Raw genomic sequence first — 23,579 nt, forward strand, 5'->3', positions numbered from 1 at the left:
TTGGTTTTGTTTGGGCTAGCACGGTCCATGTACTCATGCATCTGCTTGTAAAGTGCTTCTGTGTAGGCTACAGCAGATTCAACCAAGTTGTCATTCTGCATGGGAGTAACGAAGTTTGCCACCTCTGTCTCAGTTAGCATAAAGTTTGCTTTGGAGAAGTTTTTCACTGTGGTTTCCTTGGGGGGGGGGTTGGTATGTGGATATCGAGGATGATGAGTTTATGGTCTGATCTAACCAATGAGGAATTTACTTCAGGTATGGAGCATTTGTCCCCCATGTTGGTGATGACCAGGTTCAGTATATTGTTGCCCCTTGTGGGGGTGTTGATAAGCTGGTCCAGGGCATTTGAGTTAATATACTCCAGGAAGCGTTGGGCAAAAGTATTTGTATTTAGTTTCAGACTGTGGCTGTGACACCAGTTATTTGTATAAGTCAGGCCTTCTTACAGGATATTTGTACCTTAGGAAATTCTATAATTCTGTGACTGCACCTAGTTTGTAATAGTCAGCAAACATGACCAGTCAGAAGCCCTTGACACTGGCCTTGAATTCAGTGAAGTAGATACTGAAAAGGACTGGACCTGGCATAGAGCTCTGAGGGACATTGTTAGTGACTAGCCTCTTTGTGGAGGTAGATTCCCCATCCTAACTTCCTAGTTCCCATCTGAGAGCCTCCCAGCTATCCACTGGATAGCATAGGCCTTTATACCCAATTCCATGAGTTTGTCTACAATACCTGAATGATGTGTTGTATCAAATGATGTGGCTAGTCAAGGTAGGCAATATGCACCATTTTTTTATTGTCTGTTGCCTTGGTGACTGTCTCAAAGAAGTCCACCAGGCTGAGCAGGCATATCTGCCCATGACGAAACCATGCTGGGCTCATTTCCATGGCTTTGCATATGAGACTAGTCAGGTTTATGGATATTTGGTTTCCAGGGTCCTTTGATGGCCTACCCATGTGCATAGGGAAGACAGTTGCAATTCTCCATTCATAGGTTCATAGGTAGGTACTATGCTATCGGCCCTGGGGCCTATATAAGCCTAGCCAAAAAAGTTCCCTGGCTTTTGCCACCCAAGAAAGTTATTTTCCTGTGCCCCTTTCTAGCAGAGCCACAGAGGTGATCCCTGGGGTGAATTTCCTATTTCCCATCCAATTGTCGAGATTTTTCTTAAAGAGGGCTAATGAGGAGCTTTGCCTGACATGAATGGGTAGTCTGTTCCAGAGCATGGGAAGACTCTGGGACAGGAATTTATCCCTCCATTATGTTCTGTTTATTGTGGTGGCAAGGTTTAGGTCCCTGGAGCTTGTGGCTCGGAGTTAAGTGTAGCATGTCCAACAGATCTGGCTTTGACATAGCTTTGTACGTTAGGCAGAGGTCACCTCTGAGTAGGCGATGAGCGATGGAGTAGAGCTGGAGTTTTTTGAGACAGTCTGCGTATGGCAGCTGTTTGAGGCTGGTAATCCTCTTAGTGTGGTATTTCTGTGGCTTTTCTAGTTTTTGTAGATGTCTTGTGAGGTACATGCCAAACAGGGCATTGTACTCTATAATGGGTCTGATGAGGGATGAGTAGAGAGGAACAGTGACCTCTTTTTTTCTGGAGGAAACCCCTTTGTGATGAGGTGTGCCATGTAGAAGGATTTCCTGACTACTGTGTCGATGTGATTATCAAAGGAGAGACTACTGTCCACCTGTGTCCCAAGGTCTCTTATCACACTTTCGGTGTTTAGTAGGCTACCGCCTATGTGGTAGTTCATGTATACAGTGTTTTTTCCAAAGGGGATGACAATGCACTTCTTGGCATTGAGCTTGAGGCCATAACTTTGACCCCAAGCATCAGTCTCAGTGAGGCCCCTTTGTAGAATGTCCACATCATTAGGCAATTCTATTATGGCACCTAGTTTCCAGTCATCTGCGAACTTCGTTAGTCAAAGACTTGCTGTATTAGCCTGGACTTCTGAAAAGTAAATGCCAAACAGGAGAGGACCCAGGACTGAGCCTTATGGTACTCCACTTGTCACTGGTCTGAAGTTGGATTTGGAGTTGGCTACTTTCACTGTGTGGGTTCTGTCAGTGAGCCAGTTGGCCACCCATCTTGTGACATAGGGATTTATGCCCAGTCTAGTGAGTTTATCTATAATTCCAGAGTGAGGAATGGTGTTGAAAGCCTTGGCAAGGTCAAGATAGGCTGTGTGCACCATCTTACCCTCGTCCACGGCTCTGGTGACTGCTTCAAATAAGTAAATCAGATTTAGGAGACATGACTTACCTTTTACAAACCTAAACTGAGTGGGGTCTAGAGTTTGGAAGCACCAAGGTGATACATTCCATGACCTTGCAGACCAGGTTCGTCAGGCTAATGGGGCGGTAGTTCCCAGGGTCCATGGTGGCATCCCCTTTGTGGAGTGGGATAACCATCGCTGTGCGCCATTCAGTAGGCACAAAGCCTGAAGTGAGGCAATGACTGAACATGGTACTTAGGTGGGGTGCTAGTTTGTTCTGTAGTTTTTGCAGAACACAGCCTGGGATTGTTGTCTGGTCCCATGGATGCTGTGTTCTTGGCTTTAGAGTGTGCGGTCTTTGCTTGTGCAGCCATTATTACAGGGAGTTTGCATTTTTCAGGTATAGTGATGGGCCCCTTTGGGGGGTGAGGGGGTGAAGTTTGCACTGAACCTATCTGCCAGGATGTTGGCAATATCAGTTGGTTCTGTATATCTCCTGCCATTGTGCTGTAGCTCAGAGCAGATCTGAGTCTTGCCATTGAGATTCATGACATAGCTGTAAAATGCTTTGCGGTTGTCTTTAGAATCAGTGGTGATTTTATTTTCGTAACTAGCTTTGGAGGATTTTATGAGGGATCTCAGCTTCTTACTGAGGCTGACCAGGGACTTCCTGCAATCAGGGGATTTTACTCTTTTTTGCAACAACTTCTTCCTTCTGTTGTAGAGTTTGTTTATGGCAGGGGACCATCAGATTGGCTTCCTTTTTTTGGAGGATAGCGTCTTGGTTCTGTCGGGGATGGCACGATCCATGCACTCGTGTATATGCTTATACAGTGCATTTGTATAGGATTCAGCAGTTGTACCTCTATTTTCCGTCTGTATGGGTGTCATGAAGCTTGCCGCTTCTGTCTTAAGAGGCATGAAGTTTGCTTTGGAGAAGTTTTTTTACAGTGGTTTCCTTAATGGGGGGTGGGGGGGGCGGGATATTGATGTCTAGGGTGATTTGCTTGTGGTCAGATCTGACCGGCGAGGAGTTGACCTCTATCATGGAACATTGGTTGCCCATATTGGTAATGACCAGATCCAGGATATTGCTGCCCCTGGTGGGCTTATGGACAAAATGATCCAGGGCGTTGGAATTTATGAATTCCAGAAAGCGTTGAGCAAATGAGTTAGTACATGAGCACAAAGTCTGTCTAGAGGCTGTGGTTAAATATTGATTCTTATATTCCTGATAGGTTTTGCTTCATGCTATTTAGGAGGTGTCCTGGGATATTAACAGGGTCTTTTGATGAGATATACTTGGCCTTGGAGAGCATCAAAGACCTGTCTGTAATGATATTTGAGGGGATTATGTTTAATGGTATTTCCAGAAGTGGTTGGGGGAGAGAAAAAGAGTGTGGTAAAACTGGAAATGATTTTGTCAGCCAGTAGATTTGCTATATCTTTTGACTGTTTGTAGGTTACAATTCATTCTACACATTGTTGTGTACTGTCTTTGAGCTTGCACACATAGCTAAAGAAAGCATTATGATTGTCCCTTGGCAAGGGAGCTATTTTTAACTAATATTTTTGGCTTTGTAGACTTCAATTGTCATTTGAGTTGCTAGTTTAGCTTGCCGAGAGATTTTTTTTATCCTGCCTAGTTACATTTCCTTATTTTTGCTAAGACTTTCTTCCTTTTGTTGTGCAACCTATTTATTTTGGGATTCCACCGTGTTGTTTTGTGATTGTTTTATGTTTATTCCTGGTAGGCACAGCTGTTTCTGTGCATCCAATGACCTGATTGTACAGGGTCTCTGTGAACAATTTGGCATAGGTAGCAGTATCTCAGGGCTTGGGGGGGGGGGCTTGCAGTTTTGTAAATGTATCATTTAATACTAGGAAGTTTGCCTTCGAATAGTTCCTAAATGTCCCATCCCAGGGTTAGCAGAGGTCCCAGTTTTGTTTTTATTTAAAAGGAGACAGTTTATGGTTTAACCTCACCAGAGAAGACATTACACTGGAGGGGGGGTGCAGTGTTCTCCCATATTAATGAGGACCAAATCCAGTATGTTCTCATCCCTAGTGGGCATATGAACTAATTGGTGGAGGGTGTTTGTGTTGATAAAGCCCAGAAATCTCTGGGCTTGCAGATTTAGGGTCATGTGTGATTCCCAGTTTATAGTGGGCAGTTAAACTCACCCAATAATATGGCATTAAATGAAATGGCAAGTGACTACAGTAAGTTTAAGTATGTGTTATGGGTTTCCTGGGTCATAGCAGGGGGCAAGTAGCTTGTAAAGATATGGTATGAGACTTTGCCTATGGTGATTTAGATATGGCTCAAGCATGTCATCCTGTCTGACAAGCCTTGTGGTATGATTGTTTTAGATGTAAATCAAGACTTCTTCAGCCTTAGTCTTTGCCTGTGTGGTAGCTCATCTAAATATGTGGAAGGCGTTGCAGTCCTGCACTGCTGGGGTTCACTCTGTGGCTTTTAAACCATGTCTCAGTAACTGCACAAATGTCTGCATTTCCCAAGGTGAGGAGAGCTTGGTGGGAGTGGAGTATCATGCTTAGGCTTCTGGCATTAAGCTTTAATACATTTAGATTTTATAGGGTAGTTTTTGCAATGTCAGACATTTTCTCAGTTTGGCATTGCCTAAACAAAGGCACAATGAGGGAGGACAATATTTTAGCCAGTATTTGTAAGACAGCAGGGGATGAGTATAGACCATCCCTGGCAAAAGAGTGTGGTCTGTTGTCCATATCCTCCTGTACTGAGAAATATTTTACCTTTTTAGAGTGCCACCAAAAACTAAGCCAATTATTAAAGTTGGTTATCTTCTGTTCATATTGCAGCATCCTTCTTGGAGAAGGTAGAATGCTATTCAGTGCTTGGCTCATACCAGCTTGGGACAAATAATCTGAGAGTTGCACCATGCCTCTCTTCATATAGCATTTGCGATCCAGTGACCTGGGTGCATGAGTGATTTGGTGGATCCTGACCCCTGAGACACAGCTGACTGTGACTCTGTCCTTACTTAAACTGGTGGGTGGGGCATCTGTATATCTCACAACGGGATCTCATATGATGAAAATGTTAGTCTGTGTGATGGTATGCCTTATGGGCTTAGAAGTTGAAACACTGTGGGATGTGGCAATATATATCTTGTTTGGTGTTGATTTTGTTGAGTGCTCTAGAAGTTACCAAGGATAACTTTTTTTCAAGTGCAGTATCTAGGTTGTCTTTCTGGTTTCAGGAGATTACATTTAAGAGACTCTCACTCTGTGTGAGTCTCTGTGTTTGGTCTTGTGTTTCTGTTTGGTATTATAAATGCTTGTATGTCAGAAGCTCACCTCCAGTGACATTGCATAACTACATCTCTCATATACTGTGTCCCGTTGTTGGAGAATTAGGTGGTTATCAGTATACATGAAGCAATTTCTGCATTGCCTCAGGATGCTCATATCCACCAAGCTAGCTGCAGAGATCGCAGGGAAGTGGAAGTCCATGTCTAAGGAGCCTTATTACGTGTTCTACAAGGGGATGGTATTGGAGAGATTTACAGGTGGCTAGATTATTGCTCTAGGAGTATAAATTCCTATCAAGATTGTCCAAGACCAAGCTTGAAGGGTGGGTGTTTCTTAAGTGTGCAAACTAACTGCAATTAAGTACTGATGAATTTTCAGGGATATTTTATAGGGAAAATTTCATTTCGAAATGTGTGTGTCTACACAGGGCACTGCAAACCATTGCTGTGTGATGAGCAGCATCATGCAAATGCAATGACTTTATACAGGTACAACACTCTTTGGTATTTTAAACTGCAAATTCCAGCTCAGAAGGGACTTTGTTACCCTCTCCTGTCACAAGAGAGCAGACCAAAGACGACTTAATTTAAATACAGTGCCTAGGTGCCCTAAAAACTGAATGTAGCCTAGTTACAATTAATAAACCAAGCAGAAGTGAAGGAACAAACAGTAACAGCTAAAGCACTAGAGTGGAACAAGAAAACCAGCAAATAAGCACAGGTATTAGTGCAGCATAAGTACTAAACAACTTAAAATCCATTTAAGAACTATAGTTTTATATATTCAAATCTATATATATTTGGATTCAGTCAAGAGTTAAATGTGATGGTAACAAGAAATACATTTTAAAATGCAAAATTTAAGTGCAAAACTCTATAAAATGCACAAATATCTTAGCAACTATAATATAAATCTAGCCACCACAGAAGCGAGGCTGATTCAACAAGCACCCTGGGATGGTATTATGAACCAGTGCCTCATCCCCTCACCTCTTCAAATGAAGAGCAAAAAAAAAAAAAAAAAAAAAAAACTTCATTAGATCTACGCCCTCCCTCCAGCTCTTCCATTAAAGAGCAAAAGAAACAAAAATGGATGTTCTTCTACTTGCATACCATCTAGGTGGCCAGATTCATGACATACTTCCCCTTCTTCCTGCCGCAGCCATTCAGGCTCCATTTCTGTGCCCTGCCCCCATCCTTAGCAAATAAGCACAGGTATAAGTGCAGCAGTTTATAGTTAATAGTTAATAGGCGAATACTAGGCTAACTGCCCTGAAGGGCTATTTAAAGCCTAGCCAATAATCTGAGGTCAGACTCAAACCCTGTACCTTCTCTCTATATACCTTAATCATTATGCCAACCTCCCACCCACCTTGCCAGCATGGAGTGCTACTTCACTCATGTTTTAATTAAAAAAATAATCTTCTTTTTAAACTGTAGCAAACTTCTTGCTACAAATGTAGCAAATAGTTGCTACAGTTTATACCCTGTCTGCACAGAGAGCTACAGTGCTCAGGTATAAATTAAAAAAACAAACAAAGAAAAAAACACTGGAGCAAACTGCTTGCTACACTACAGTTGAGATCACACATTGAGTGCTACAGCACTCAGGTTTGACTGCAGATGCAACACCAGCTCTAAAAGATGGTGTTGCATTAAAGTTAGATTGGGATTGACTGATTGGACCCTCAGCACTTTGAGCCCAGGGCAGTTCCCCCTCTTGTGCCAGCTACCTTACTGAGCCAGCATATAAATCAGTACTTAAAATTAGTTCTTAATCATTGGATTCAAATGGATTCAGCAGAAAATCTCATCAAATAGTGGTGTGGTTGCCAAGCAAGTGGCAAAGGCAAAGGCAAAGGCTGTCTTTCTGGTACCAAATCTATCTGAATTTGTGTTTCTGGTACCAAAGAAAGAATCTTCTTGGGGATCAGTTTTGCAACTTTCCTTTCAAAATCTGTGTGAAAGTTTGAAAATTCATCTGCTTCTTTATGACATTGTACATGAAAACATTTTTCTTGTCACCGTAACCTGTGCTAAAAGGGTCTCAGAATTAGAAGCCCTCATATCTTTTCTACCTTTTCTAGTTTTCCCTAAGAATATGGTATCCCTTAGAAGTAATCCATCCTTAATGCCTAAGGAAGTTACTGGAATTTCTCTGAATCAGTCCATTCACCTTCTTGTATTTTTCCTAACCCTCAAAATGAGAGAGAAAGGATTCCTCATTTACTAGATGTACACAAACAACTAGGATTTTTCTTGGACGAGACTAAAGAGATTTTAAAAATCTGACCAGTTGTTTATTTCCTTTGAAGGTAATATGCAAGGTATTAATTCCAGTATTTAAACATACCAATTTTAGAAGGAATTATTTTGTTATTTCTTCTGTAATAAATTCTGTAATAAATTCTTACAAGGGCTGTAGCTTCTTCGGGACCTTTCTTCAAACTGCTTGACTCCAAATCTATATTAGAGGCCGATATTTTGGCCCTTCATTCACACCTTTGCTAAACATTACAAAATTGATCCTTTTTCTAGAGCTTAGGACAGGGCTTGCCAGAACCATATTTCAAGGTTTCCTGAACTCCACTATTGCTTCTCTTACCTAAAACCTCCAGAAATCATCCCATCTGTTAACATTACTACAATAGTGAGCTAATGATAAACATAGTACAGTTGTTTAAGAATTTACCATAATAGTAGATGCTCAAATAAATCATTGTTGCAGTATATGGAGTCTCCCTCCATTCTCTTTTTCTCATCTCCTTTTTCCTTCAGGCTGAGTTAGAACCCCATTTTGCCTGTTCTTCTCTCTATATATTTTATTTTATTTTGTTTGATTTTACCCATGTCTATCCTCTTAGTTGCTAACCTCACTGCCATTTTAGTGCAACAAAGCTTTGAAGATTTTCATGGTCATACATCCCTTAAGTGCCAGAATATAGTCATCATGCCTAGGTCTAAGGTTGGATGTATGCCACATTACGAAAGAAGCACCTAAGCTTTGATATACTTGATGACTGTACAGTACCTTTGCTAGGATATGTCCCATCTGTCAGTATTACTGCAACGGTGTTCTATTTGAACATCTACTATTATGGTAAGTTCTTACACAGCTGTACTTTCTCAAACACATTTCAAGTGAAATGGAAAACTTAGCTAGCTGCAAAAGCACACAATGGGAAAGCAATTTAGGGTGTCAATGAGACTTAATATATGTATCCTTTTTTAGTTTCAGTTTGACCTATTACTAAAGAGTAGCTGTTTTGGTTTGTTAATCTTGTTAGACAGTTCTCATACTGCTGAATATAACAGAGACTGCATTTAGATCAGAAGTCATAACTCAGCTTGCTGAGGCAGTGCTTTGGTTCATAGGTTTATAGGCAATTACTTGGCCAACTACCACAGAAAGCCTTTTTAAGCTTAGCCATGCTTCCCAACTGTATCTGACAAGGTTTGATACTCTTGGGTTATATTTTAAATGATGTATGTAAGCTTATGCATAGGTAATCAAGCATTTACAGCCTGCCTCTATCTAAGAGAGATATATGAGTCAGACCAGGGGTAAAGTTGTGATCATCCATCCACGAATTAGAGAAGAACTCCGCTTCACATAGATATGAATCTCATTTCAGAGAAGGGGTAGTCTCTGAGACACATACCTGTCTCTCCAAGATGTCTATTTATTTTGAAGATGAGGTTTAGATGTCTAGATCAGGTAATCTGATATGATTTGCTTTGTGGGTTTGCAACAGGTCCATCAGATGGAGATACTGCTTTACTCTTTGTAGTTCATTTTTCTGTCCTATTTTTCTGTATCCTTTTCAAACTCGGTATTATAGCTGTCATTAAAATGGGGAAGTATTCCTTTTTATTGCCCTCTGTTTCAGTTCTGTCCTTTTTGCACAAGCTGTCCTCATGCCTCTGAGTCAGTACTCCTTAATGGGATCTTAAAATATATTTTCGTGGACTAATACTACCTTGCTATGGTACCGTGCAACTGAGTTTTACATGGCTTACTTGTACCTCCAAATCCCAGAGTGCTTCTCTGCAAGTTCTGCTATTCATTCTTATTCTTAGTACTCATTTGCATGTATGATCCATGTACATTTAGCCAAGTGGAGTCTGTGTAAAAGCCTCCCATGTAAATTTATCAGTATTTACTGGTGTGCTGTCAGCTCAAAATTACTGATAATGAGTTTTTTTCCTAATCTTGCCCAATTCATTTAAGATTGAAGGTTTACTTTCTGTAATAGCAACATCTGACAGAGCCTTTTCTAAATTCTTGGTTGAAAGAAATTTAAAATATATGAAGCAGCTTGTATCATCAGATTAAGTAGAATGAGGATTGTTTTGTACTCATTTCCTTAGAAGAATCAATATAGATATTAGTCCAGCTATTTGATATGAACTGCTTGATTAATTTACTATCCACCACTGTAATCAATAAATCTGTTAGAGAAACGTAAGACTGTTTACATTATGAATGACTGTGATCTATATAGTACTGCAAGTCAAAGTTAGCCAAGTTTTTAAATGTCATTATTTGTTTCCTTGCCTTTCCTTAAACGTATGCTTGTTTGATAGGGTGAAGAAGAAAGAGAACTAGCTGTTATCCACCTTCAAAAATTAATTCGTGGAAGAGCAATTCAGAATATGGTGAGCAGATTTTCTGGTTTGCAGTTACCTATGTTATGGCAGATTGTCAGTATTGATAATATTATTATTTTTGTAGGAAGTATGTTCCTTCTTCCATGTAGTGGTTCTGCTGAAATCAATATCAGGCAGGTGTTCAATGAATTCTACAGTAAGTTGCAGTCATATCTTGTGCAGATTACAGTTGTTCAACCATGACATTAAGAAGTGCTAGTTAGCAAACTCTTTCTAATGACTTCCACTTACTTTAGTTTATGTAGGACTTGTTAATAATCTGTAACAAAAGGAGATGTGCGGTTTTGTTCCCCCAATACTTTTTATTGCATATTATTAAATCCAGGAGGTAGATAAAGTGTATTTAGTAGAAGTCAGCAAAAAAATATTCACAGACTCGCACTTGCATTGAGGGCCAGCTCAGTTTGTGTGTAAACCTGGGCTTCTTGTACTTTAGCTATATATTCTTTGACTAATGGCATTACAATTTCCATCTACTTTTGCATTTGCGCTCTGTGTACATTGACTGTATCCACTTTGCCTTTATGGTGACAGCAATATAAGAATTCAGATAGGATGAACCTGATACTGAACCGTGGTACTTCTGTTATAGCAAACAGCACATAGACTAAGAAAATGTTATAGACTAATAAAATGTCCTGTTCTTCTCCTCTTGGTCTTTTACCTTGTACAGCATAGCCTTTAATGTTCTTGTCAAACATATTTAACTTGTAACATCTGACTAGTGCCATCATAACTCCATAATAGAGAGTACCAAAAGAGAATACCTTGGCTTTTGAGGATTTATTCTGGTATGCCAACCCAAGTAAACAAAAGCATAAGCTGTTTTACAGTGGCTTTCCTATTTGTGTTGTGTATGTATATTGCTTCTGAATACCTGGTAGCATACTACAGAATTACTAAAATATATTGATGTTCATGAGATAATTTGGGCAATATCCCAATCAAGTCTTTATTACGTATGTGAAAGAAATTGTCTGTGACTGTAAATATACTGAAGGAGTCAAATGTAAATTATTTTCTTTTGAGAGGTGCACACTTACACCCTGAACCTGTGTCATACCATCTTTCTACTGGTACACACACTTCATAGCAAGAACAAAATATGTATAATACTCGTTTGTTAGTTATCTCATTTCCTAAATACTCACCTAGTATGCAGGTCATTTCCATTTTCAGAACCACTTTCCTCATAAGGCCGGGGGTGTTGGCAGCTGTTTTACCATTTTCCTACTTTTTTTGTCTTCAGTGTGAATCGTATTATCGTTGCTTTAATATAAGGAAGGCTCACTCTGAGGTTTTCCTGGCCTGTGGAGACTGCACTTTGATATATTATGTTTTGCCTTAGTATGTTTGGTTCCATGGTTCACAATAATAATAATAATAATAGTTGGCTGCATAATCTGTAGGGTCTCCCAAAGTAGTCTCGTCATCCCTGCTTCCTTTTGGGTTATGGGATCAGTCCCTTCCTCCACAGCAGGCAGTTTCTTGTCTTCATTAGGAGGGGTCCCATTGCAGTTTAGCAAAAGGAAATATTTCTGTTTCCCATCAACTACCTAAGGTCCATGTATTTTGGTTTTATTAGTTTGTGCATAGATCCTCAAGTTTGTATTTCCTCATTCTTGTTTGGTACTTAATGTAATAATGTATTTTTCTTCACAGTGGTGTGTATAGTTCTATCATCGACAATGCACTCACTCGGAGAAAGAGTGAACTTCTCATTATTTGTGAGTTTTATACTCTTTCTCTGAGTCAGAGCAACCATAGAGAGAGAATAATAAAATTAAGAGATCTTGGGGACAACAATACCCATGTAGAGCTGTATGGGCCTTGCACCTCTCCAAAAGCTTATGTTTTACAATGAGAGTGGTCTGAGTCCTTGAAAAGACTATTCTCATGTGATTGCATCTGCTTAGATGCTGTGTATACTCTTGTAAGCTGTTCCAAGGAATTAAGGTAGAGCAATTTTATTTCAAGAAGTTGCAATTCAAGCTGTTATAAAGGAAGCCATTTCATTATAGCAGTCTGACCCTATTCATTTCATCCATCCAATCCAACTGTTAGTTTCTCAAGCCACTTGTCAGATCCAACCCAGCAAAACTTGTGCTCCAACACTGAGTCCCTTTATGTCTTTTCCCTCCCATAATGCACCTGGTCATGAAGCTTCCTCAGACTGAGTTTGCCAGGCTAAGGTATAAAGCATGTTACTATGTGCCTCTAAAGAAATAGCTCCTCCACATCGTTCAGAGATAGACACAAGAAGGGGGATGGTGGGAAGGATAACATATCAGACAGACGAAGAAAAATGGATCCAGTGCTATGGTAAGTACATATCTTACTGTATCCTTTTCATTTTGTCTGATCTAACTGTTGTGGTTAAAATCCCCAGCCAGTTATCTCTTAGATGGCTTCATGACATAAGGCCTTTGAAAATGGTGGTCCAAAAGGATGCTTTAGATCTAGAAATTAGTTCCAACTTATGGTGTTTAGAAAGGTATTCAAATCACAGAAGAAACCAGAAGAAGGCAATGGAAGGGGCTACTGACGTAGTGGAATGTGCTTTTAGTTTTATTGCTAAAGGGCAGCTACTGGAAAAGTAGACAAAGGTTATGCAATCTAAAATCCATTTGGACAAGGTAATTTTGGAGACAGTGGAATCCAGTCTATTATAAGCAAAGGAAACTGTCAATTGGGTGACCTTTCTAGTAGTTTTGGTTCTATGAAGATAGAATTGCAGTTGCCTATGAATGTCCAAGATGTGAAACAAATACTACCCTTTATTAGAGTGTTTGGAAAAATGCAATGTCAAATGTATGGGTTGCTTGAGATTGGATTCGGATACCACCTTAGGAAAAAGTAAGGGTTGATAAGTAAGTAAGGGCATCATTTCCATTTGAAAAAGGTAGGGGGGGGAGAAGATGACAGTACATGCAGCTTAGAAATTCTTCTGGCTAATGTTATCACCTCAAGGAATAAAGTTTTCTAAGACAAGAATTTTAAGGAGGTGGAAGATGCTGGCATTAGTGGAGCGTTTTATTAAAGTTTCCAGCACAAAATGGAGATCTCTGAGATAATCTTATTTCCGAGTTGGTAGATGAAGCAGAAACATACCATGAAGAAAAGTCTTGCAAGTTCTATTAGAGACCAACAAATGAAAGCTGAAGCTTTGATGAAAATTAAAGATTGCAGCTAGCTATACCTCAGTAGTTGAAAAGCTGGAACTCTAAGATAAAAGAGCCAAAAGAAAGGAAGCATTTGAGAAGTGGGAAGCACTTAATGGATTTATCCTCTGAGTAGTGGCCCAGGTAGCAAAATGTGCCCAGACTGGCAGGCAAAAAGTATATGAACCACCTCTTGAGGCAATGAAGGATCTCTGTCCATTATTGAAACTGGAGAAACTATTCTGTCAATTTGAGCTTGAGGAAATCCAGGTGAATCAAGCCCCAAGGAATGGGAAAGAAGATCCTTCCTTGGGACTAAATGCTTGGGAGGGTTCCTTGATGTGAGGCTTGAGAAGGGGAAACCAAATTTGCATAGGTCAGTATAGAGGCAATGAGGATCACCATGGCTTTGCATCATTTTGCTTTCTGGATAAACTTTTACATCAGGAGAAGAGGGGGAAGACAAATAGCTCGGTTGACCATTGTCCATCCAGAGAGTCTCTCAGGGACCGCTGCTGTGAGGGAATCAGGCAAAGTAACTGGTGCAATTAGTGTTTCTTGAAAAATCAAATATGTTGCAGCAAGGGTAGCCCTAGTGGTGGAAGATTTGATGCCTCACTTGTGGATTGAAAGACCACTTGTGAAACAAGAGAAAGAATCTGCTGAGCCTGTCAGAAAAATAGTTGGTCATTCAGTACTGCCAAGAAATGCTGCAAAACAATCATCCATTGCCATACTCTCATGGCTTCTCAGCATAGGGCGTAGGATCTGGTTCCTCCCTGTTTGTTGATTCTTGTTGTCTGTTTGGATGTAAATCACCCTTGGTGTCAAGTAGTTCTAGGAGGACGAACCTCATCTCCAACATATTGATGTGCAGATTAGCCTCCTGATCTGACCATGTATTTTGGACCATTTTCTCTTGATAATGTGCTGTCCACTCAAGCTAGAAGCCTCTGTGGTAAATATGGCTGAATGCTGGGGCAAAAGGGAAGTTCTCCCTTGTAGTGATAGGGAGACGTCAACCACCACTGAAGCTGATTCTTGCAGAGATTCGTTATGAGGATGGGTGATAACATAGTGTCCTGCAGCTGTGACCACTGGGCTCTGAGCAATACTGTAAGATCCTCATGTAGAACAGGCCAGATATACCATTAGAACAGCTGAGGCTGTGAGGCCTACAGCTCGTAGAACAAAAACTGCTGGAGGAGATGAAAACTGTAGAAGAATCCGGATTACAAACTTTAATGATGAAACTGTTTCTAGAAGGAGATACTGAACATGGTCTGGTGTTTAGGTGGCATTCAGTGAACTGAATGTTTTGTGCTGTCTAGGTGACACTTGTCGTAGTTCATAGAAATTCACAAGGAGAGGCAGAGCTGGAGCAAGTAATCTCTGGTCTTGAGAAGAGAGTCTTTTGATGTAGCAGAGGAGCCACTTGTCCTGGTATATGAAAGTTCTGATCCTGAGCAGCCTCAGGTTCACTGCTACCAGAGCCAAGCACACCAAGCACTTAGTGAACACCCGGGGGGGGGGGGCTGTTTTGAGACTGGAGAGCAGGGCTGTGAACTAAAATTGACTGGCTCCTAGGCAGAAGCATAGAAACCTGAATGCAACTGTAATCTTGGTGTGGAGGTAATCATCTTGGAAGTCAATTGAACATAATAAACAACAATGAACACACACAGAACACTGACAAGAATATCCCACAGAACAACAAAGTCTTGTATAGAAAAGGGAAGAAAGTTAATAGTAACAGCAAGAACAACAGACAAAATCAGCAAATCAGCAGCAACTATATATGAAAAAAGTTTTTTTTTGTTAATGTGAAAATAGGCAGACCTAAGACCCAAGTGTTGAAGAAAAAGAAAAGCTACCAAAAATTAAATCCAAAGGGACTGAAAACAGATGATCTACTAAGAACACAGTAACACTGACTAAAAACTGTTAAATAAATAATGAATACACCAGAAATCAGGAAAAAAGGGAGATAGAGCACATAGCATTAGTGTAGAGTCATGACTATATCTGAATGCTGAGGTGACAAACGAGATCTGAGGAAGCTTCATAACCAGGTGCATTATGAGAGGAATATACTTAAAGGGACTCCAGGCTGGAGCACTAGTTTTGCCAGATCAGATCTGTGAAGCGGCTCGAGGACCCAGTAGTATTAGATGGACAAAGATGAAAGGATCTATCATTATGGTAAGTACATAACTACATTTTTTTTTTCTAAATTCTTCTGAATCTTGAATACTCTTTGAGCTATAGATCTATAAAATGAGAAAACATTTCATCATTATTACTTCTTGTAACAGCTGAGGTATTACAACTGCATAATGTTGCACATCACTTCTACACCCCACAACTTCTTGTGTTTGAGATGATTTTTGGTATCCAGCTCTTTCATTTCTAGAGGTATGCTGTCATAGTTAAGCAGTGCTTGGGCAGATTTACCATTTTGAGACACTTTATATATTTTTTTTGTTTGACTCGCATTAATTTTCAGTATAGCACAATCTGTCATATATACAGAGTGAGTTTTAGTGCAGTACTACTGTGAGTTATATCTTGAAATTCTTAGAGACAGAATTCAAGAATATAAGGTACTAACGACATTAGACATTACTTTTTTGATAGCCACTCTTATTATGGCAAAGCCCTCATTTAAGACTGCTGGTTATAATCACCTTGTCTGTTTATTCTCATGGTTCATGCCAGCGTGCCACACCTACTTTACAAAATTACAGCTAATGACGCTGCACATGGCTATTGTCTAGATGAGTTAATCTTCTGAGTCAACAATTACAGTGCATATGAATTATTGAATTATTCACCAACTTTGCTTTCAGTAGGTGTGCAATAAATAACTTCAAAATAATGTCTATTTTGTACATAAGATGCCGTCTCTTTTTTTTTTTTTTTTTTTTTTTTACAGTTCCCCAGCTAGGCAGAAAAATATTTTCTTAATAGACATAGACCTTGTTCACAATACTGCAATTGGCATTTTGTACTAGTTTCATTTATTAACAAGGCAAACCCATGGAACATAAGTGTCTCTTCTCAGTGGTAACCCAGGGACACTGTCTGGTTAAGTGACTTACTCACAGTTATACAGTAGGCAGACATCTATTAAAGGAATTAAACCCTGTACTCTGAAATACAGTAAACAACTTGTAACATTTTAAAGCATTAATCCTCTATGTTAACAGCAGTAAATTTTTTTTTTCCATTTTAAAAAGATCTGCATTAGTTAAAGCTAGCTAAATTTAGCACTTCATAAGCTTTATCTATTACCTTAAATCGTGTTATTCTCATACATTGTAAAAACTGTGCTTATGAATGTATGATTGGGAGGAGGCACGAGTCATATCAGGAGATGTTTGCCCCCACCCCACCATCTTACTCGTGTGCAAACCCTATTCCTACACATTGTGTTACTAAAAACCCTTTCCCTAACAGTACCACTACACATGACAAAAGGACACAGGACACAGACAACACAAAAATGACATGTAGAACACTAACTATATCCATTTAACTAACTTGTGATCTTACTTTTGTGTTAGAGAAGCTAGCACTTGCTCTGTTTGAATCAGCTAATCTGTCTGACTTGAAGTTCTTAACATGGAAAACAGTTTTACTGATTGCTCTGTCCATTGCAAGAAGGGTATCTGAGTTGTAAGCTCTTATGTTGTCATCCCTATCTTATTTTCCATAGCTACAGTTTTTTTTAAGAACACATCCCTCTTTTATGCCTAAAGTGGTATCCAAGTTTACTTTAAGTCAAACTATCTATTTCCTCGTTTTCTTTCCTGAACTTAAAAATGAGGGAGAAAGGATACTCCTTAGCCTGGATGTCTGCAAAAAACTCATGCGCTATCTTCACAGAACTAAATATTTCAGATCTTTAGATCAATAGTTAATTTCTTGTGAAGGTAAGAAGGGTCAACCTGAGTTAAAACAGACTATTTCCAAATGGTTGTCTAAGGCAATTACCTTTTATTATACTTACCATAACAAAAGTATTTCAGGCAGTTCAAGGCTCACTGTTCTGGGAACTTGACTTCATCTATGTCATTTTGGAAAGGGTTGGCTTCTAGAAGTATTCTAACAGCCACTATTTGGTCCTCTGTACATACTTTTGCAAAGCACTATACGATTGATTCATTCTCTAGGTCCAGGTCAAGCTTTGCTAGGACCATTCTCCAGGGGCAACAATCTACCTTCTCCAGGGATGATGCCACAATATGAACAGCAGATAATTGACTTTAATAATTGGCTTAGTTTTTGGAGTCATTTGAAGGTGTACAATATTTGTCAGCTTGGGAAGATATGGATGAGAGACCATTCTACTTTGCCACAGTAGTCTGCACTTGTTCCCTGTAGGCTGTTTATAGCCTAAAACCTTGTCCACTCCCACAGTGCCTTTTTAGGCATTGCCAAACTGATAAATGTTCCAACATAGCAAAACCAGCCCAAGAAAATCTAAAGGTATTACTGCAATCTGTTCTCACCCTGGAGAATGCAGAAATCTGTACAATTACTGAGACATGGTTTAAAGTTGCAGAGAGGACCTTCTCAGTGCAGGGCTATAATGGCTTCCACACATTTAGACCAGAGGAAAGGACAAAAGGTGGATATGTCTCAATTTACACCAATAACAAACACCTTAAGTTTGGTCAATCATTATGGTGCACTTCAGCCTCTCCATGTCCAGATTACAGTAGGCAAAGTCCCATACCATGTATTTGCAAGTTATAGGTACCCCTGTATGACCCAGGATACCCAAAATATATACTTAATCAATGTGGAAACACTCCCCATCTAACCCAACATTGTATTCATGGATGACTTTAATTACCCCATTATAAACTGGGAATCTTACACTACCCCAAACATGCAAGCCCAGAGAGTCCTGAACTTTGTAAACACAAACATGCAGGCAAAGAAAATCATAGATTTTCTAAATACAAACACTTTGGACCAGCAAGTCCAAATGCCTACTAGAAGAGCTAGCATCCTTGATCTAGTCCTCACAAACATGAGAGAACATTGCACCTCCCCTAGTGTAATGTCCTCACTAGTTAGGTCCAACTATAAAGCTGTCTCCTTTGAAATAAAAATAAGAATGCAAACCCTGCTTAACCCTGGAACTTTTAGGAATCTTTCTAATTCAGACTGCCTACTATTAAGTGACATCTTGGCAAAATGTCTAGCCACCCCCACAAAAACCTGAGAACACTGCTGCTTATGTGGAATTGTTCACAGAAACTCTGTACAGTCATGTTAAGGGCTGCATAGAGACAGCTATACCTGTCCAGAATAAGCAAAGGACAAACTCAGAAAATAAGCCATCCTGGTGGAATCCCAACATCGGTAGGTTGTATGGCAATAATTAGGAAGTGCAATACCCAGCAAGGTAAAAAACTCTCTCATCAATCTAAACAAGCAACTCAGGGGGCTAATCAAGTCTACCAAAGCCAAGTTTCAGATTAAAGAGAGATTCCTGCGCCAGAGAGAATCATAAGGCATTCATTAACTATGCCTGCAACCTCAAAGGCAATAGACAACAATGTGGTAACCTAATTTTAAGTAGAGCTACCTATGCTGAGCCAGAAGATATAGTAAATGTACTGGCTGACAAATTTAGCTCCAGTTTTACCTCCATCTCTTCCTCTTAACACCCTACAGGAAATACACTTCACCATATTTCTTCCAACTCTCACTAGGCAACAGGTTATCAATGTAGTTTCCAAGACCAAGATCACTGCATCAATGGGCCCCGATAATATCCCAGGATGCCTCCTTAATAGCATGAAAGATTAGCTGTCTGGATCACTAGAATCACTGTTTAAGCACAGCTTCAGACAGGCTTCATGCCAGATGAAAGGCAGAATACAACTGTCATCCTTCTGTAGAAGGGTGGGCCATCTACAGATCCATAAGTCTGACTAGTCTTGGAAAGAATTATCATGGAGATGATAAACATTGACATTAGAAACCATCAGACACTGGATCTACCCCAGTTTGGTTTTGTCAAGGGCAGGTCATGCTTACTCAACCTGGCTGACTTCTTCAAGAAGTTAATCAAAGCAATGGACAAGGGCAAAAATGGTGCATACTGCTTACCTTAACCTGGTCAAAGCATTTGACACAATACCTCACTTAGGCATTGTAGACAAACTTACAGAAATTAGGCATAAACCCCTACATTGCCTATTGGATAGCCAGCTAGTTCATTAATAAGACCAAAGAAGTTAGAATAGGAGAGTCTACCTCCACAAAGAGGCTATTCATTAGTGAGGAGTGCCTCTAGGTTTACTACTGGGGCCACTACGTTTTAGCAGTTACTTCTGTGAAGTCAAGGCCAATGTCTAGGGCCTCCGACTGACCAGCTTTGCAAACAATTGCAAACTAGGTGCAGTCATAGAATCCCCTAATGATTCAAATACCCTTCAAGAAGGCCTCCTACCACTGGCTAATAACTGGTAACAAAACCACATTCTAAAACTCAATATGAAAAATGCATATTAGCATCCTTTGGGAAGATGCCTACCCCTGGATACTACAACATTGATACTACCACCTAAGAGTAGAACCAGTCGTCAGGGATTTGGGAACATATGTAGACAGTAAACCTAGCCTTTGACCATCATGTGTCTATGGTAGTAAGGAAATCATTCCACATGTCATAGTTTATAAGCAAGGGTATGGCATTTAGGTCCAAGAATGTCATTGTTCCACTGTACTTGGCCCTTATCGGAACAGTCATTGAGTACAGCACACCCTTTGGTATATACCTGACAAGGCATATGCAACAAATGGAGTGTCCACAGAGGTTCCTCACAAAAAGAATACATGGTGTAAACAACATGTCCTACACAGACCCACCTCAAAGCCATATCCCTGTACTCAGTCTCCTACAGATTACTGAGAGGAGATCTATTCCTGACCTACAAAGTGTCCTGTGATCCCACTCTGATGGACCTGTTGCACATCCAGAAAACAGCATCAGAATTACTTGATCTAGGGATCTAAACCTCATCTGCAACATAAATAGGATATGTTGGAGGGACAAGCATGTGTCTCAGACATTATCTCTCTCTGAACAGGCTTCCCCTTCCAAATGAAGCAGAGTTTTTCCCTAACCCAGTTCAAGCATAATCTGGACCAGTGGATGGAGAATCAGAAATTTACCCATGATCTGGCATCTAGCTCTCTAGTAGGTAGAGGCAACCTTTAAATGCTTGATCACCCATGCCCAAACCAAAATATTCCCCTTAAAATAACACTTTGGTATTAACATTTGTCAGATACATTTGGAAAGCATGGCTAGGCTTGACAAAAAGGCTCCTGGGGTCATTAGCCTATTAATCACCTATGTGCATTTCTGTTTGGCAAAAAAGTGTTTTAGATGCCTGGGTGTTAAAAGTGGTTCAGGAGGGATACAGTTGGCACTAGATACTAATAAGTCCTTTCAGGGGAGTTCCTCCTCACCCTGTTTTCTCACTTTATGTCTGACCCTACTGTCATATACACATCTTCTCCATCTGGAAGTAGGCTGTTGGTGTACTCCAATCCTTCCCCTTTAGACAAAGAAGGGAATATATTTGACAGATTGATTAAGAGAATATTTTCTTCTTATTTCACTTTGGATTATAGAATTATTGGCTATCAGACGCATATGGAAGTTTATACTCTTTTGTACATACAGTTTCAGAGAATTGGCTACCACATTTCCCCCTGAAGGAAGTTTCTATCTGCCGTCTGATGTTTCTAACGTTTCTGAAGTATCTAAACATGCCTTTAGGATTGTGTATGAATGTGCAGGTAGTGTGTTTAGGAACAGTGTTACTGTGGTAGTTTTGAGGAGATATTCCTGAGTGTGTAATCCAAAGTTTTCTGATGAGATAAAGTCTGAATTTTTTAATTCAGCTTTATATAAGGATATTTTATTTGGTCCATCTGCTACTTGGTTTGTAAAACAATTTGATGAGAGAGAAACATTAATTCAGTTTCCAAAGTTTTCACCCCACCCCATAACAAATCTCCCAGATCCTCTTTTATATCTAAGAAACAAAACAAACAATCCATGCCTTCTCAAGCTAAACAGAGAACCAAAAAGAAAGGGCAGGAGGGGAACAACAAAGGGGTATAGGTGCAATACCTCTGGAATTCCTCAGACAGACTAAAAGTGCATCAGTGTCAAAGGAATATGGGTTGTGCTGCGTGACAAAAAATCTCTGCCATCTCTGGTCCCTGGGAGCTCTTCAAATGATTACAGACAACACCACAGTGATATGATCCATAAAAAATCGAGGAGGCACCAGGTCATACTCCCTGTGCAGACTGGCTACATTGGCTTGGGAGGTAACTCTTTAGCACTCTTTAACCCTCCAAGCATCTTACATTCTGTCAGAGCAAAACATATAGGCAGACAAGCTAAGCAGGACATGGACAGAATGTCACAGCTGGAAAGTGAACAAGGGTGTCTTCCAGGAAGATCCATTTGTGGGGAGCACCTCAACTAGATCTTTTGCCTACTTTCAAAACAGACAAACAGATTCTGTTCCAGGTTTTCTTGCAAGCAAGCCTGGAAAACAGATGCATTTTCATTCCCATGGATGGGAATGAAGCGTGGAAAACGGATGCATTTCCATTCTCCTGGATGGGAATGTTCCTTTAAGCATTTCCACCTTTTACAGCGATATCCAGGATAATTCTGAAGATTCAGAAGGACTCTCCAAAAATGATTGCGGTACCCCCCTTTTGGCCCAGGCAACACTGGTTCCTCCCTTCTTATGGAATTGGACAAGGGCAATTACCACAAGCTTCTTCACAAACTGGACCTACTCACACAAGACGAAGGAGAGTTTGATACACCCCAGTCTCAAATATTTTCAACCAACTACCTGCATGATTAATTTCTAATTCATTTTTGGCAACCCTTTCCAGAGGATGCCCATCGGGTACTAAAGGATGCAAGAAAACCTTCAACTAGAAAATATTACATTGACAAGTGAAAAGATATTCTGGTTGGCGTCTAGTCAATGACATGGGCCCTGTATGGGATTATATACCACTGGTGTTCAAATATTTGTGGGAGTTTCTATCATCTGTCCTCGCTTATTCTTGTTCAAGGCACATCTTGTGGCCATTTCACATTAGCCCACGGATCCTCCACTTTCTTCTCTGTTTTTAGTGAAACAATTTTTAAGGGAGTTTTACACCTGAGACCATCTCGTGAATGGGTTGCTTCTTTCCGGGATCTTAAGTTTGTGCTGGAAAAGTTAACTGTCTCTCCATTTCAGCCTGCTCATCAAGCAGACATAAGGTTCATTACAAGGAAAACTTTTCTTCTCATTGCTCTGACATATGCAAGAAGAGTATCTAAGTTGCAAGCTCTCTTGATGGGTGAATCCTGTCTAGTCTTCCAAAGACATTCACACTAAGAATAAATCCGTCATACATGCCCAAGATGCTTTCAGAGTTCACTTTGATTCTAGCCATCAATCTCCACTGTTGTATTTAGATCCTCTGTATACGGGAGAGAGGATTCTAGATATGCTGGACATGCATAGTCAGTTCAAGTACTAACATGACAGAACTAGTCCCTTCAGAAAAGTTGATCAACTATTTATTTCTTATGTTGGGACAAAGAAAAGACAACCTGTGTCAAAAGAGACTATTTTCAGATGGTTGTCTTTAGCTATTGCCTTTTGTTATTACCACCATGGCAAACCAGTTCCAGGCAGTGTAAAGTCTCATTATATGAGAACTTAGTCTTATTTGATGGCATATTGGAAAGTGATGGACTCTAGAAATATACTACAGACAAGCTACTTGGTCCTGTGTACATACCTTTAAAAGCATTACAAACTAAGTCCAGAGCAAGCTTTCTTAGGATCACTTTCTAGGGGCCTCTTTCCTCTTCCCAGGCTGAATAGACTTTGGTAATCGACCCATATAACCTAAAGGTTACTGCATCAGTGGGAGTGCTGATCATAGTACAGTTGCACTTATTAACAGTAGATCCTTGAATTTCTCAATGCTGCAGTAGCCCTATACACCCTCCACCCCCCCTATATTTATATGTAATTACTTGCTGGGATGTAAAACTGTTTGTCTTTACATGTGTTAGTGGTTTCGGATGAGTACACTCCTTATCATTTGGGCAAGAAAGTCTTGAAGCTTCTTCACTCTGACTGCTGATTTTCCCTCCTGAGGG

At 40.1% G+C, this 23,579-nt stretch overlaps 1 protein-coding gene across 1 annotated transcript in view; it reads left to right on the plus strand.

The window, feature by feature from the left end:
* CFAP91 (cilia and flagella associated protein 91) overlaps positions 1-23,579 on the plus strand; it is a 1,839,442-nt gene that overhangs the window by 1,038,505 nt on the left and 777,358 nt on the right. The window contains exon 12 of the mRNA XM_044071500.1: positions 10,107-10,178. Coding sequence (XP_043927435.1) covers positions 10,107-10,178 — 72 coding nt within the window. The remainder of the gene's footprint in view (positions 1-10,106; positions 10,179-23,579) is intronic.

The sequence above is a fragment of the Protopterus annectens genome, chromosome 5.part0 (genome assembly GCF_019279795.1).
Source record: "Protopterus annectens isolate FY-2018-M chromosome 5.part0, PAN1.0, whole genome shotgun sequence".
Classification (NCBI taxonomy): Eukaryota; Metazoa; Chordata; order Ceratodontiformes; family Protopteridae; genus Protopterus; species Protopterus annectens.